Source organism: Procambarus clarkii, chromosome 23 (assembly GCF_040958095.1).
Source record: "Procambarus clarkii isolate CNS0578487 chromosome 23, FALCON_Pclarkii_2.0, whole genome shotgun sequence".
In the NCBI taxonomy this organism is placed as follows: Eukaryota; Metazoa; Arthropoda; class Malacostraca; order Decapoda; family Cambaridae; genus Procambarus; species Procambarus clarkii.
Genome location: NC_091172.1, coordinates 22911839 through 22928461, shown reverse-complemented (window position 1 = coordinate 22928461; position 16623 = coordinate 22911839). Strand labels below are relative to the sequence as shown.

General features: G+C 42.3%; 1 protein-coding gene across 2 annotated transcripts in view; it reads right to left on the bottom strand.

Annotated features, from left to right (window-relative positions):
• The window catches only part of LOC123763948 (uncharacterized), a 45538-nt gene extending 32527 nt beyond the window's left edge, over positions 1 to 13011 (bottom strand). Inside the window, exons 1-6 of one of the 2 annotated variants that reach the window (XM_045751289.2) lie at positions 12837 to 13011; positions 11410 to 12064; positions 11100 to 11207; positions 7887 to 7973; positions 6487 to 6650; positions 2350 to 2459 (exon numbers count right to left, since the gene is read on the bottom strand). In XM_045751289.2, coding sequence (XP_045607245.2) covers positions 2350 to 2459; positions 6487 to 6650; positions 7887 to 7973; positions 11100 to 11207; positions 11410 to 12045 — 1105 coding nt within the window. In that variant the 5' untranslated portion in view covers positions 12046 to 12064; positions 12837 to 13011. Of the gene's footprint in view, positions 1 to 2349; positions 2460 to 6486; positions 6651 to 7886; positions 7974 to 11099; positions 11208 to 11409; positions 12065 to 12820 lie in introns of both variants that reach the window. The other variant, XM_069329979.1, reaches the window with a different exon arrangement.
• Positions 13012 to 16623: the final 3612 nt, after the last annotated feature.

Here is a 16623-nt window from a genome sequence, read left to right as displayed (position 1 = left end):
CAATATCCCCTAGGCCCTAGGTTGACTAATAGTCAATCAAGGTAGACCCCCTCCAGGCAAGGAAAATAAAATTAAAGAAAAACCCCGCAAAAGTACAACACCACCAAAAGGAACAGGAACACAGCCGCCTCGTAGGTAAGCGTGCAATGCAGCACACTGCGCCAGTTGCAATTTCTTACTAAGTGGGGTTTATTTTGTTATGCCTACCTTTCTAGGTGCCTAACCCCGGCCAATGGCAGACATAGAATGCTCCTAAACACATTGGTGTTTCCATAGACCATTGCTCCCTGTGCCTCTCTGAGGGGGGACCAGGTTCTGGTTTGTGGACCCCGGTAGGAAGAACTCCATTGACTGATACTCCAGACTAATATATCATACATCAGTTCGATAGCTCCAGGGAGCTGGAGGGGCTCCCCACAGAAAGAACTACTGTACTGTAATAGCAAAATATGAAAGTGGTGTCTGCTCTTGCTACCGAGTTTGGAATGTCTAAATCGATGATATCTACAATACAGGTATTGTACTTGAAAATAAAGAAGCGATCAAAGCTGATGTTGCAAAAAAGTGAAAGCGGTTACAAAATAAAGATCGCAGACATTGCAGACAATTGAAGAGGTTGAGAAATTGTTGTTTACATGGATTGGATGAATTAACAACAGTTGGTTGGTATTAGTAATATATATCCGGGGTCATCATTTGTGAATAACTAAACAACTGCATGGTGATCGCTTACAAAGAAAAAAAAAAAGGCCGATTGTGAAGTGTTCAAAGCCAGTCATGGGTGGTTTGAAATATTTAAAGAGAAGTGTCACTCAAAATACTGTATGGTGAGGCACGGGAAAGATGCCAGTTTTAACACGGACACTGCCGAGAAATTAGTATTCAAGTTTCGGGACTTTGTAGAGGCCGAGGGTTTTATTCCCAACCAAGTACTGTATGTATTTAAATGTGATGAGATAGGCTTGTTCAGGAAAATGATATCAAAGAGGATCTGATTGATGGGGTTCTGGGAGTTGTTCTACTCCAAGCCTGGCCCGAGGCCAGACTTGACTTTTGAGAGTTTGGTCCACTAGGCTGTTGCTTGCAGTGGCCCGTAGGCCCACATATCCACCACAGCTGAGTTGGTCCAGCACTCCTTTGAGAAAATGATCTAGTTTTCTCTTGAAGATGTCCACGGTTGTTTCGGCAATATTTCTTATGCCCGCTGGGAGTATGTTGAACAACCGCGGACCTCTGATGTTTATACTGTACAGTGTTCTCTGATTGTGCCTATGGTATCCCTGCTCTTCACAGGTTCTGTTCTGCATTTTCATTATCTATATCAATCAAGAGAAGAAGTCATTGGCAGGACTCAAGCCAATGAAGGACAGACTGACTTTTGTTGTGGGAATACAAGTGTGGATCTTAAGCTAAAACCTTTGCTAGTCTACCACTCAGAGAACCTGAGGGTGTTTAAGAAAAACTGTGATGAAAAGTAAGTTACAGGTAATGTGGAGGGCTAACAGCAAAGCTTGGGTAACCAGGCATTTTTTTGTTGAATGGGCTAATAAAGTGTTTGGTCCTAATGTCAAGGAATATTTCAAAGAAAAACAATTGCCTCTGAAGGCCCTTCCTTCTTGTGAACAATGCCCCTGCTCATTATCCAGGCACGGAGGCTGGTCCCGTGTCAGGAAGATGACAGGGCTACCTCACCCCATCCAGAAAATACTGAACAATCAAAATGTATAAACAACCACCACTGCCACTAAAAATAAAATTAAAATACTGTATGTTGTTGCAATTAAGCCTTAACGACTGTATTCATAATGATATTATACATCGTGTGGATGCTTATCACCTAGGATATCAAAATTTGATTCATTTTTGCTATTTAATATTTTTGTTAATACTGTATAATTTTTGCTTTAATGAAACAGCTGGAAAAAGCTGGTAATTTTCTACTAGAAATGTAATAAAATCAGGAATATTAAAAATTAGATTTATGGCAATATTTTGAAATCAGGGTTTAAATCCAAGTGTTTGAACAGGATTTAAATCAAAGTGCCACAACAAAATGGTTACCATACATTAACCAAGTTCTCTGTTCTATCGATCAATTAAATAGGTTTACATTCTTGGAAATGAAATGTAGGTCCAAAAAACTTTGAAATTTGGATTTAGTTTGTGGGGACAATTTGTACTGTAATTACACTCCTGTTATAGGAGGCCTTTGAGATGCACGATGAACAAGGCACACAAGACAAGCAGGCAGCAGTTATCAAGTCTTGACTAGAAACCACAACAATTTCTGAGATACTGTACCCAGTAAATCAAATTAAAAAAAAAAAACTTCTGAAGTAACATCCTCACCTCCGGCAGCAGCAGCAGCAATAAGCTGTCTTCGCACTTTAGTTTTAGAATACGATTCAGTTTGAATTTCCACACTGCGAACGCTGACTCTGCTTCCTCCAAAATCAAACCTTAAAAAAATATTTTTTTTTATGAAACTAATACTGTATATATAATGTAAACATTAACTGTTTTTTTGTAAAAGAAAAATTAACACACAAAACCAAGAGGGGATGAATTTGAACAAATTATCAGATTCATAAATCTGGATAAGAATTCAGTGCAAGTATAAAAGTTAGCAAAATTCAGGAGTAACTCATAACTCAAATGGAAAAAAAGTTACTAAAGGACTGGAAAAGTGTAAAGAGGAAATAAAAAAAAAAGCACAAGTTGTCAAGTTAAAGAATCAAAGAAGTATATTTGGAAGACAAAAACTGAAATGAGCAGTCAGGAACTGACATTAGACAAGAGTTAGCAAAGAACTGGTTATCCAAAGTAAATTAGCACAATATTTTTCATAGAAGTCTATAATAATCTTTGGATGTTTAGAAGAAACCAGCATTGAATGTGATGAAACAGCAGTTTCTGGGCGAGCCCCGGAGTTTTTTCGACTTACTGATTAAGTGCCATACTACTTTGTGTCATCAGTCTCGGAGTACTTGTTGCCTACTATGGACCATGAGCCAGAATTTGGCCCCCTCAGAGATGTGCAGGTAGCAATGGTTCATGAACACTTTACATTTAAAGTTCATCATCTTGCCATCAACTAGGGAAGACACCCAGAAAGGTAGGCATCTCTAAGCAAACTACTGTACTGCATGGTTTATTGCAAAACAAAACCATAATATCAAAAGAACTCTGCTAAAAACAAAGGACGAATATTTCGTCAAACTAGAACCAGCTCATTACCTCCACCTCCCCCCCTCGTTCGGAAAAGGAGGGAGCCGGTCAGTTTTGAAATGATGAAAAGCTGCCGACCGTAAGGAGAAAGGGTGTCGGGGAGTATTTGGGGCTTATCCAGAAACTGGCATTTCATCACAATCAAAACTGGTTTTCTGGGGGAAGCCCCATCAGCTCCCTGAAGCTAACTACCCAAAGAGCAGGACAAAACAGGGGAACTTACCAAGGAGGCAGAGACACCGCAAGTATCAACACGAAGAAGAGTCTGACGAGTGCAACAGATGACCCAGAGCAACAGAAGGTTATATACGACCATGAATGTTGACAAGATATGTTGGCAGCCAAGATCCTGTTAGACCTCCAAAACCCCCATGCCTGAATATTGGCCCAAGACATGTTACCAAAAACTGCTGACAAGGCAGTGTAATTCCGAACATCATGAGCACGAGCTGGCTAGCTCTCACAACACTGCAAACAACCTGAGACACACAAGCCCTGGAACAGGGAACCAGAGAAATCGGATCCAACAACAACGAATCCACCGAAACGGAATCGGTGACTTGCAAGTAGCGGTGCAAAGCTGAACCGTACACAATGCATGACTTGCCCCAGCTGAACAAAGCTTCCACAACCATAGGACCCCTCCAGAAGCCTCCCGTCTCATTTTTTGCCAGAAAAGAAAGAGCAGGCTGCAAATGAACAAAATGATCAGGATAAAAAAAAAATGGAGCTGGAGCAGGGCATGAAGCTCACCAACCCGACAACCAGAGACCAAGGCAATAAAAACAAGAGCCTTCCAAAAACAATCCTGGACCAAAGGGGCCCATGGTAAATCGAGCAGAAGAAAGAAAAGAACCCAGTATAAGGACCAGGCAATCTCGGGCAGCACACGAGCAGGCAGGTGAAACGAAGCACAAGGAAGCTTGCAGAATGAGGCAAAAGAAATGTTAACCCTGAACAAGAGTTGAAGCAGCTTTGCCAATGCCGCACAATAAGAAGAGACAGTACTTGGCATAAGACGCCAATCAAGAAAAAGCCGATAGAGAAAGGACAAAACCCTGTCAGAAACTGAAGAAAAGGATAGAAAATGGCAAAAAGACCGCCAAGAAACCTCGTATTGCTACAGAGAAAACGACTGTAGGTGGGACACCAACACACCCACCTTTTTGCCATACAAATGGCAATAAAGATGCTTCAAAAAGCCCAGACATGAAACGTGGAGGAGGTCGAACCAGCGAGGTACGTCACTTGTCTGACCTTTTGATAAAGGCAGAGCTGCGGAAAAAACACCCAAGTTCAGAAATCAAGACTGGGCACGCGAGTCTCGCAGTCAGGGAATAGCGCCACATAGAGGCAGACGCCAAGACCATGCCAACGTGAAAAGGTCCACATCCGGGCGCCAATATGTCTGGCAGAGCCAGCGTAAGGAATAGGCATCGACGGTCCACTCAGTGGAGTAACCCGTCCTCAGACTAAGTCCATTCTATCCAGCGGTCGACGACCCTAAAGACACATTCATCAATTTTAACTTTCCATTCATTCAAAACATCACTTTTTTCAAATATAAATTATTATTACAGTACTGTATATTAGTATATCGTGCATATTTAGGCACTGGTTAGGTTAGGTGTTTAGGTTCTGTTGCCGATTATTTGTATTTGTAATACGTGGATGAAGCATTTACAGCATTATAGTTCAAAACAAAAGTCGTCAGCGAAGCACTTGCTCCGGAGGTATTCAGACGTTATCTGTCGAGTCGTGCGTGTGTAAACCATTTTTCATTCATAAACAGGGGATTTGGGGGTGCATGGAATATACTTTAGGTCTTTGTTTAGAGGATGGGCTGCAGTGGAGAGAGAAATGAAGCAAGACAGACTGTCGGCCAAGACATTGGACACTCTGAACGTGAACAGCGTGGAGAGCCAAACCCCAAGAACTGAACAAAAGAGCTACCCGAGGTGACTAGTTTCAAAGAGGCACAGACAGAAGAGACATCCCTCCCACCCTTTCCCTGGTTGAGACAATGAACCACAGGGAAACAGTCTGAACAGAGCCGGATTACTAAGCCCCAACAATCTGAAACCTCCGCAGCGCCTGCCACACTGAAAAACTCCCGCACCGTGCTACGAGACCGATGAAGGTGCTGTTGCCAACAACCCTGGCCGTGCTGGTGAGCACTGGTCACAAAACCCCCAACCTACAGCCAAGGAATCCGTGAAAACATCAAGCAAGGGAGGAGGAAGGCATCATGGCACCGAACCCCAAAAAACCTGAAGAGGAAGCCAGTGATAGAGCAACTGCTACAGGGACACCAGGGGCCAGACCCAGCGATCGTGAGAGTGGCGACAGGGGCTGCTCCAAAGATAACAGAACAGCCTCCAGAGCCAAACCCTCTGGAGACGCCTGCAGAGATGCTCGAGCAAATGCAGAGGTTCTCAGCAGCAGCCAGAGCAAGGCCGCAGAGGGAAAGGAGAAAGCAACACCTGAGAATCCCAAATGAGGCCCAACCAGGTTTGAATTTGGAACGGAACCAACTGGGACCTCCTCCAGTTCACCAGGAACCTAGGAGACACGAGTTGTTGCTTTAGGCTGGCTGTTTCCCAGCTTCATGTATACTTTGCCATCTCTCCTCCTCCTCCTGGTGAGTACTTTGTCTTTCATTTCCTTGGTTAGTTAGCTTCAGGGAGTAACCATGGGGCTCTTCCAGAAAACCAGTGTTGAATGAAATGAAATGCCTCTTTCTGGTAGAGCCCAGGTGGCTTCCTGACACTCTCCCTCCCTTCCAGGTGGTTGGTTGGTGGATGTGGGGTTCATCTGCTCCAGAACTGACTTGGGAGAGTTGGCAAAGGGCCAGGGTTCCAGGCATCATGGTAGCAGTCTGTTGGTACCAAGGGCTCGAGCTAGTTTCGAACGATTCAATTATTTTGTTTGAATTGTTTGAGAAGTTGGTTTGACGGGTTTCAAGGCTTCTGTTCCTGTGACTCTTGCAGTTGTCTGTAATGCTTGCTGACTTTTTGGATACTTTTTTGGTGGAGTGCAAAATGTCACAATGTCAAAATACCTGCATTTCTGTGAAGGGGCCAGGTAGGTCAAACAGAATTCCTGTGATGTGACCTAGGAGAAAGGAGCAATCTCAATGAGTTAACTTTAGAGAGCCACCAGGGCTCTACCAAAAAGCGTCATTTTATTACATTCAATGCTGGTTTTTCTCCAAAGCTATGGGTCCTCATTATTTATACACTATATTCTATTCCTTACCTCGAAGTAAAGTTTGAGTGTAATTTGCTTGGAGATACTTTAGGTGAAAGTACTTCTGAATGACATCGTTTAACTAGGGATCCATGCAACTGGGATGGAACATGCTGTTTTGTTTGCTGTTCTAACTTGTGGCATCTTCTTATCAGTTCTTCTATCTCACGATTCTAGAATGTAATTACAGCTAGTGATAAGCATTTGCCTGTTAGAATGAGCACTCGAAGGAGCCCAGGGAGAATCATAAACAATTAATTTTGTCTTCATCAATAACTATACTTGATAATTAGAGTGGTAGTTTGAAATACTGTAAGGGTGTGTATGTACCGTATTCATGAAAAATTACTATGTATCAACATCACTGATGAAAATATTTATAATCATGTCTACTTTATACATATACAGATGGAAAATTAATCTGAGCTCCAGACATTGTTAAAGGACTGGAAATTTGTTTTTCTTAACTTCAACATGCATGCCTCCTCCATATTAGGCACAACAGTCAGTAGAAAAAGAATTAAAGTGAAATTACATGTATTGTTCTACTCTGCAAAAAAGGAACAAAATCTAGTATTCAGTGTCATGAAACAAATCTTTCTGGTTGGTCCCTTGGCATCACCCCAAACTACTAAGAAATCCTCCAGACCTTAGATGGCTCCTGGCTCTCGCAGCCAGGAGAAATGCAGATTATTTTTTCAAGATGGCCAATTTACTAGATTCCCGAGAACAGGATGCGACCCCCGTGTACCCATGGGAGTTTTGAATCTCATGATATACAGTACAGTACCAACATTCATCATGTCTGGTGGCACCCCACCACACAATGCACATCTAGCACCCAGTGAAAGGGAACCCCGAGCACATGCAGCTGCAAGTGCACAAAAACTTCTTGCTCATGCTGCACTAAACACACAAGGAAGAGCCTCAAAGACAAACACCACTTAACTAATACAGGAGACTGGAACCAGAGCAGTCAGAGAGGGTGACCAGAATAGAGTACCATGTCTACATCAGCAAAGAACTGAAGGTGGAGCAGCCGGCTGACCCAGTCTGCCGCCTCCTCCCCCAAACAAAGGGGAAGTCAGTTGCAGACGCAACCGATTCACATATTAAGAGAACAACTTGCAAATAGGAAATGTTCTTGAAATGCCTACAAAATAGGTACAGTACTTGCTATCTTGATGTCCAAACCACACATCAGAAAAAAAAAACCATTTCAGTCCGTCCTGTACCATTAGTCAGCTTAACGGTCAAAGATGAACTGAAACAACATCGTTTCCTCATTTAACTAATGTGTGGGTTAGACATTATATTGTCAACCACATTACCGTGACTCATGTCTGAACTTTTGTTAAAAAAAAAAAAAAAAAAAAAAAAAAAAAAAAAAGCAGCAGCAAGTAAAGTACCTTAAAGAGAAGCTCTCCTTCTAGCTTCTCCACACTTCTCACACTCTCCTTTGTCCTTGTCTCGGCTTCAGCAGCAACATTGGCTACCTGTGAAATAAATGCCATTCATTAATGCTACAAATTTGCATTGCATATCATCTTATAATAAATCACAATTACCTGAACTGTATTTACAACTATACAATAGCATAGCAATACCGTATGAAAATCTATTCTAAATCACACGATTTGTAAGGAAAATGCATTTCAGTACATGCAACCTCTGTACCTACAAATAGACCATTGTAATAGGTTCTTAGGTATATTGAATGAATAAAATTATTATTATTACTTTTCTTATAGTAATTGCTCTTAACAGTGATGTTCTGACCAGCTTCATACAATGTAACAATTGGAAAGATTGTGGACAAGTACATACACACAATCCAGCATGAGAAGAGGCTTCTATATGATGATGCATCACCCAATCATAAGTTTTCTTAATTTAAAAAAATAAATTTGAGAAAACCTATGATAACAAAAACCCAGCGTAAAAAGTAAATGAAATGACACTTTCTTGATAATCAAGCTGTTTACCTTGTAACCACAAGGTAAAGAGCTTGGTTACCTTGTGGTGATTCCGAAGATCACTGTCCCTGCGGCCCAGTCTCTGACCAGGCCTCCTGGCTGGGGGTCTGGTCATCCAGGCTGTTGAAGGCAGTTCTCCGAGATGGCTCCAACTTCTAGATCACATCAGCCATGGAGTTCTGTTTGGCCTACTGAGTACCAGAGACAGAACCTGACACCCTCCCCTCACAAAGATATAAGGAGCAGATGACATTCCGCTACTTCACAGAGAAAGCATTCAGAAAAGTCAGTGAACCAATACAGACTACTGCTAGGCTCTAAGAGACCAAAGCCGCCAAATTAACTCCCTCAACAATGCAAACAAACGATCTCTCAAAACAAGCATGCAATGCTTCACCCCACCCCTCCCACTAGTTGGGAAGGGGGACCAGGGCTCACGCTGTCCACTGTCTAATGCCATCAGTTTAGGAGCAGATGCAAAACCAGAAGAAACTCCTACCAACAACTTGGAAGAGAGGGGAAGGAAGGGGGCAGTGGAAATCAGTGAGCCACAGGGGCTCACCCAGAAAGATAGGGGAATCAAAACAAACCACTGCCTGGTTTAAAAATGTGACTGAAGCCCCCAAAATGCCAAAAGAACTCACCCCAATAAGAAACAACCAAAACTTAGTGAAATTATTGCCCCCTTCCCAGCTAGTTAACTCCACATCACTCCTTTATTGTGGGAGGGGGGGGGGAGCCGGCCCTTTGGCCGGCTTTCAGTTCATTAATGAGAATCACACTGCTAATCTGGGAGAGGGAGGGAGTCAGTGAGCCTCCAGGGCTCACCTAAAAATTGGCATTTCATTACATCCAACACTGGTTTTCTGTGGAGAGCTTTGTTGGCTCCCTGAAGCTAACTACCCACAGATAAGGAAAAAAAAAAAAAAAACAGGAAACCTACCAGGAAAGCGGGAACTCGAAGGAGAGACCAAAGGCTGCAACAGATGCCACAGAGCAACACATGACTGCAGGAATGACCAGGAATGGCCACAAAACACCCGGCAGCCAAAACCCTGTTAGATCTCCAAAACCTGTGCTCAAATATCAGCCCAAGACATTACCAAAACAGCCGACAAGGCAGCGTACAGTACAGTATATACGAACATCATGAGCACAAGGGGAGACCACAGGCTGGCTAGCTGTAATGACACTGCAGACAACCTATGAAACAGAGCTCTTTAACAGGGAACCAGAGAAACCGGATCAATCAACAACAAGTTCACCAAAACAGAACTGGTGGCACAAAGGTAGCAGTGTAAAGCCGCGTTCGGATAAAGTACATGATGCACCTCAGGCCGAACCAACCAAGCTTCCTCAACCAAGGGACCCCCTCTAGAAGCCTGCCATCTCATTCTTTGCCAAAATAGAAGCAGCAGGCTGCAAACGAACAAACCTTCCCCAGGACCAAAGGAACAAAAACCCCAGCACTGGAGGAGAGCATAAAACTCACCCACCCGACAACAGGAGGCCAAGGAAATAATAGACAATAATAAAACAAAGACATCCAAAAACAATCCCAGCCCGAAGGGGTCACAGTAAGCCAAGGTGAAGGAAGAAAAGAAAGATCCGGGTCCAAAGACCCAGGCAGGCTCAGGCAGTGCATATACAGGCGGGAGGTGAAACAAAGCACAAAAAAACTTGCGAAACGTCCACCCAGAATGCAAGCAGAAAAAGCTTCAATGCCCCACAAGCAGCAACAGATTTAGTTATTAGATGCTCATCAAAGAACAGCCAAGAGAGAAAGGACAGAACCCAGTCGAGAACAGAAGGACAAGATGAATGGAGAAAAATTCCTCCTCCCAATATACTACATACAATGCTAATTTGGGGCACAATGCTGCAGTTACCAGAATCCTGAAATTTAATAATTTTCCACAACTTTTTTTTTTCTAAATGAACATGAACTGTCATTTCAAGATGTTTAGATGCACAAAACAATGGCAGAGTGCTGCAGCTGTATGCATAGTGGTGTGAACACCATAAACAGCTTTGTGTTCACCAACATCTGAACATTGTATATAGTCTTTATCACAGTCAGGAACTTCTATGATGATATTGCCAAATAACTGCAGTTATTCGTATATTTTTCATTTTTTTAAGTGATGCTGTTGACAAGCTGAACAGTGGGTGCTGTTAGCTTGTGCTGCATTTGTTGGCTTTGGTTGCTCACACCCAGGAACAGTGGCCACAATTTTTTTTAAATGGCATCTACTTACTGGAGGCCTGAGAAAGCCAATGTGAGCTTTGTATCCCTGCCGGATTTTTAAATCTTATGCTGTAACAAAGTAAGGACCCAGCTCAGATGCACAGTTTGCGGATAATTAGCCACTATGGCTCCACTTGGGATGGATAGTGGAAGGGTTAAACAAAGCATTCAAGGCCCACCACCGAAATGAGGTGGGTGCCACTGGGGAAGGGGGGGGGGGTAGTGTACAAGCTATGGAGTTGGTGAGAAACCTTCCACTGACTGACCATGTCCTCTGGCTCCTCTTGCCTCCATTTTATATTCTTTTCAGCACTCAATATTACTGAAGCTACAAAGTATACTGTACCATATATATATCAAAATGCCTTAGAGAATTAGACAAGAGGATTTTTATGCACCTTTTCCTTGCCTCTCTTCTCTGCAGCTTCTATTGCAGCACAACGATCCAATCTCTCGGTTTCCAAAGCTGCCTCTTTCCTTTTCAGCTCTGCTCGCAATAGAGATATCTGTAAAAAAAATTATATATATATATACCATTTGAATTTTTTACTTTTCTAGTATTCTTTCCATACAATTTATGAACATTACACATAATGCACAGACCTTAAATATATTTATGTTTACTATAAATGCAACATAGTTACTGGAAAAAATCCACCAGTTCATATGCTGCAAACTTTGAAAATGACAAACAAATACATATCTAACCTCTCCTTGTTTGAGTAGAACATCTTCTTCAAGCTTGCTTTTCTCTATCTGTATCCTTCTCAGTAATTCTTTATTATCTTCATTTACTGCTCTTCCTGATAAACACGAGGGTTGAATACAGCCTTTCCCAGAGTTAACAGTGCCTCCAGCTCCTTTCATAGGAATAGAGTTATACACTTTACCTGAACCATGCACTGGTTTTAAAGTTCCCGAGGATGATTTATGCGAATTATTACTAGGAATGGCGAAATCGTTGAATCTGTTAGAATAGCTATTTTTGGGTAAACTACTTGGTTGATTACAAACTGTTCTTGTATTTTTAGAAGGGAGCCTTGAATTAGCTGTATTTAAACTATTGCTCTGAACACTGATAAATCCACTGTCATCTAAGTTACTGGCAGCATTATTGTGAGGGGGTTCCACAAGTCTGGGTCTTTTGTTAACAGGGTTTTGGGCATCAGAGTTTGTTTGGATAGTAATACTATTTGTAAAGTTCTGCCCAGCTGTTTCATGGCTTTCATCTACTTTCTGATTCGATGAACATTCCTCTTGAGGAAGCTCCGAAAACATCTGGGTAGCAAGCACCATACACTCTTCCACGGCGCTGTCATCAAGGTCTTCCCAATTATCATCCATTCTTTCTGGGTCCGATTCTCTGGAAGAAAATTATCCCAATTTTTTATAAAACTTTATATATTCACTAATTCCTGTTTTTCAAATAAGTACTAAACAGTAAACAAATTTAGTTTATTCTTAAATAAACAATACTTTATGCACAGACTAACGAATCACTGCCAATTCGTACAGAGCACAATGCTCTGTAAAGACAAATTCCAACTTCCATTTCTACACAATGAGACACCATAAAGTGAACCATAATAACCAGTTGCAGCATGGTCTAATACCCACGGAAAGTTTGAACTAGATATGTCATCGATACTCTTTAACCAAATCCAACCCATCCATAATTATCCTGACAAAATGTTGTCTGTGCTCAGCATAACAATGACAACATAATAGTGAAGTCGCACACCTCGTGCACACTCTACATACAACACAAACATTTATATATTACTTTTATTAGTTTAGAAAAGATTAGGTTAGCTTGCTGGGTTAGAGGGCCAGGCTGGCTTAAGAGTAGCAATGAATAGCCAGTTCAAACTTTTCTCAGACCATAGACGGTTGGTTAGGTTAGTTTGTCTTGCCTACTATGACTCATGGCTCCTAAGAATCATATAACTTGTAAACTCGGCTAGTATTATGAGTTCTATTAATGTAAACTTCCCCAGTACTTCAACATATCTGAGTCAAATCCAACACCCACACATATGGGTGTAGCGGGGACAGTGCTACACACTGGCTCACTAGCCAGCCCTGGCGTCGCACCTCATACTCCTGTTAATATATATACCTCCAAAGTAACTGACCATTTATCCAGGGATGAAGTATGAGGCGTGAGGAATGAGGTGTGAGCGTCAGAGTCACAAACAGCGGTGTCTTCTCTATGACAGGTGCAGTTTCGTGGAGGTAAACACCAGTCAAACTGCTGCTTCCCGCCACCCACTATTGACGACAGCAATCAGCTGATTCACCTCACTCAACAACGCCATCTGTACCCCCATAGTGTTTCACACATTTAAAGTCACTAAAGCTATAAAACACACCATCTAATTTATTATTTATTAAAAATAATACTAAATATCAACAAATATAAATTAAATTCGGTCAAGTAATTGCAAATTGTTCACGAAAACAACCCATTCATCACCGCTTTCGAGTCCTTTTAAAATACTTCAATATAAACAATATAATTGTAGCGAGTAAACAATATACTCGCTCCAACCTCTTATTAACTTAATGTCAAACCTCATTAGCACTAATTACGAATTATTTGTTCACTAATTACGAAGCTATAATCTTTTTCCTAATTACAGGTAACAAAAAACCATATACAACAGGCATTCGCATATGTGATTGCACAAAACACTCAAAATGCAATCATACACACAGACTCAAAAGCTGCACTTCAAATACTAGGACAAAAACAGTGGAAAGATAATGTGGAAATAATTACCACCATTTTGTATCAAGGAGCAGTCGCTAAAGGCAAAGGCCTCAACATAACTTTAAACTGGATCCCATCCCATATTGAAATCCCATTAAATGAAAAAGCTGATGAAATTGCTAAATTGGCAACTCGTCATCCAGTGATACATAAAACAATTCAACCCAGCCTAGAGAACATAAAAAACATCATCACCAAAAAACTCTCACATCTCAACAAAGCCTACCTGCACCAGAGAATAGCTGAAGGTTCGCCATCTGCAACATGGTATCTTCAGGCAACCAAATTAGAAAGGTTAAATATCCCAAAAGGAATCCACAGGGAAATAGCAGTTAGGCTATATAGACTACGTCTAGGTTACAGATGCAACTGGGAGATTGGTGAACCCCGACAGAGAGAGTGCATCTTCTGCCAAACTGTCACAGAAAAGCCATTACGTCACTATCTTCTGGAATGTGAAGCAACCAATGACCTTAGAAGAGCTTTAAGAGTTCCTGAATCATGCAGTGGCCACCCTGAAGCCATCAACACAGCCACTCTCCTGGTCAACAAAGGTGTCCAGCAGCTGGACACCCTCATAAAGACTGTGAAGCAGTATCCTCCCCCACGATAACAGCTTGATGGTTAAATGCAACCTCATAACACTGGGAAAAAAAATTGTACCACTTACGGGCTATTCATGCCCGTGCCACCTCTTGGGTGGCTTAATCTTTATCAATCAATCGTCACCACACCATCTGGTCACCATTTGGTCCGGGAGACATCTCCCGTCACGCTGGGTGCAGTCGCACCTCCACAGGTCTCCAGTATCATCTATTGATACTGGTGATGGCTCAAAAGGGCCACCACTTACGAGCTATTCATGCCCGTGCCGCCTTTTGGGTGGCTTCATCTTCATCTTAACACATTCACAAGGGAGACATCTCCCATCATGCAGGGTGCATTCGCACCTCCACAGATCTCCAGTATTAGCTCTTGATACTGGTAATGGCTTAAAAGGGCCACCACTTACGGGCTATTCATGCCCGTGCCACCTTTTGGGTGGCTTAATCTTCATCAATCAATCAATCTGGTCACCATTTGGTCCGGGAGACATCTCCCGTCACGCAGGGTGCAGTCGCGCCTCCACAGATCTCCAGTATCAGCTCTTGATATTGGTAATGGCTCAAAAGGGCCACCACTTACGGGCTATTCATGCCTGTGCCACCTCTTGGGTGCCTTAATCTTTATCAATCAATCAATCAAGTATATCATTTGGCCACACGGGGGGAGACATCTCCCGTCACGCAGGGTGCAGTCGCACCTCCACAGATCTCCCGCAAAAGCTAATGATACTGGTAATGGCTCCAAAGGGCCACCACTTACGGGCTACCACTCATTATCTTTTTCACTGCCATCAACACCGTATTGCCAGATATATTTGTATCCTAATCTTAATTTCATGTAAATTGAATCCTTCCAAGTAGACTTTTCTCTACCATAGGTGAAGGACGAGTTTGTATTTATTAATGAATAATTCTGATCGGGGAGAAAAAACAAACCAGGAGTGGGGGGACCTTAATTTATTAAATAATGTTTACAGAGCAACTGCTGTACCACAATATAAAAGACGTGTAACATGACTGAGTAGAATGCCAGTACTGCAAAGGTGCAACTAAGGGAATAAGTCGTAGGACATTAACCGTGCCTAGTGCCAGCTAGCCGAAGCAATGTTGCAGTACTCGCAATCAGCTTAATACTATAATTAAAAACAATGCCAGAGTTAATTGAGTGGCACAGCCAGTACAGTATGTATAAAATATATTCTGTATACACAGAGGGCATAGAAAAGAATAGATAAGAATTTCCAGGGGTAATGATATGCTAGTGCCTAGTTTACATGTAAAGTCTGCAACCCCCAACTTGCACTACAAGTGAGCACTAGACATATGGTAAGTAGCTGCGGGCAGCCCTAGACTTGGGGATCCGGCGCAGCACCCCCACTCCGCAGGCCAGTGAAGCCGGTCCCCCCCTCCCCCCAGTAGAGTTTTCTCTACCATAGGTGAAGGACGAGTTTGTATTTATTAATGAATAATTCTTAAGTGTGTTACTACTGTCTACCATTGCCATTCTCTTTACCATTTCTTCACCCTCTTAGATCATCTTGAGTCTTGTTTTTATTGGTTTCAAGGTTAGCTGACATACAACATCAACAAGTTCTACTGAACTTACTGGATCCCGTAGCCTCTCCGAGGCACGGGATCTGGCCTGGTTTGTGCCTCGGAGAGGCTACGGGATCCAGTAAGTTCAGTAGAACTTCGGTTTCAACCCTTTTTAACCCTGTCGTAGCTCAGTCGATTAAGGCAGTGTCTGGGATGCTCCCGGACGCAGGTTCGAATCCTCGTCACGGCCCTTGTGGAATTTGTACGCGGGCTATATGCTGGGGCCGCATACTCCAGGATTTGTCTTACATATGTAGAATACAAGGTTCTGAAAGATTCCTTATACAGGTTTCTGAAGGCAGTTTTGATGTTAGCCAGCCTCGCATAGTATAGGGGGATTAGCATACAGGAGTTCATGCTGTTTAGGAAATTGTTGACGTGAGGGCTATTTTGTTGACACAGGTCAGTACTGAAGTCACCTCCTAGAATGATGTGATTTTTGTTGAGCTCATTGTTTATGATTAGATTTATTAGGTTATCTGCGAATGCAGTTAGTTTAGTTTAATTAGCTCATTATAAGTGTTAGGGGAGAGATGAGAGAGATAGTATGTGTTATCGATCCATCCGTCGTGGACGGGTGGCGTTGGACACCCTGGCACCCTGCCACCACTCGCACCACCGCGCAATAACCTTGCAAATTGTCCTAACACCAAATTAAAACCTTTAATTAAAAATTTATGTCACCTATTAATTAAATATATTTTTAGCAGCATATTAATTTCAGGTTGGGAACACTTGGTGGGTGGGAGGAGGCAGAGCTGTGTGAGTATAGCCTGGGACACACGTAAACACTGACGAGTCTGCCGTGGAATGAATGAATGGCAACCGACCTTCTGGGGTTGACACCGCTCACCACTCTCTTTAATATATAACGATTAGCTTCAATAAACCTGCAGGTTAATTACAACTTTAAATGCTAAGAAAATCATGAATTTATTATATAATTTC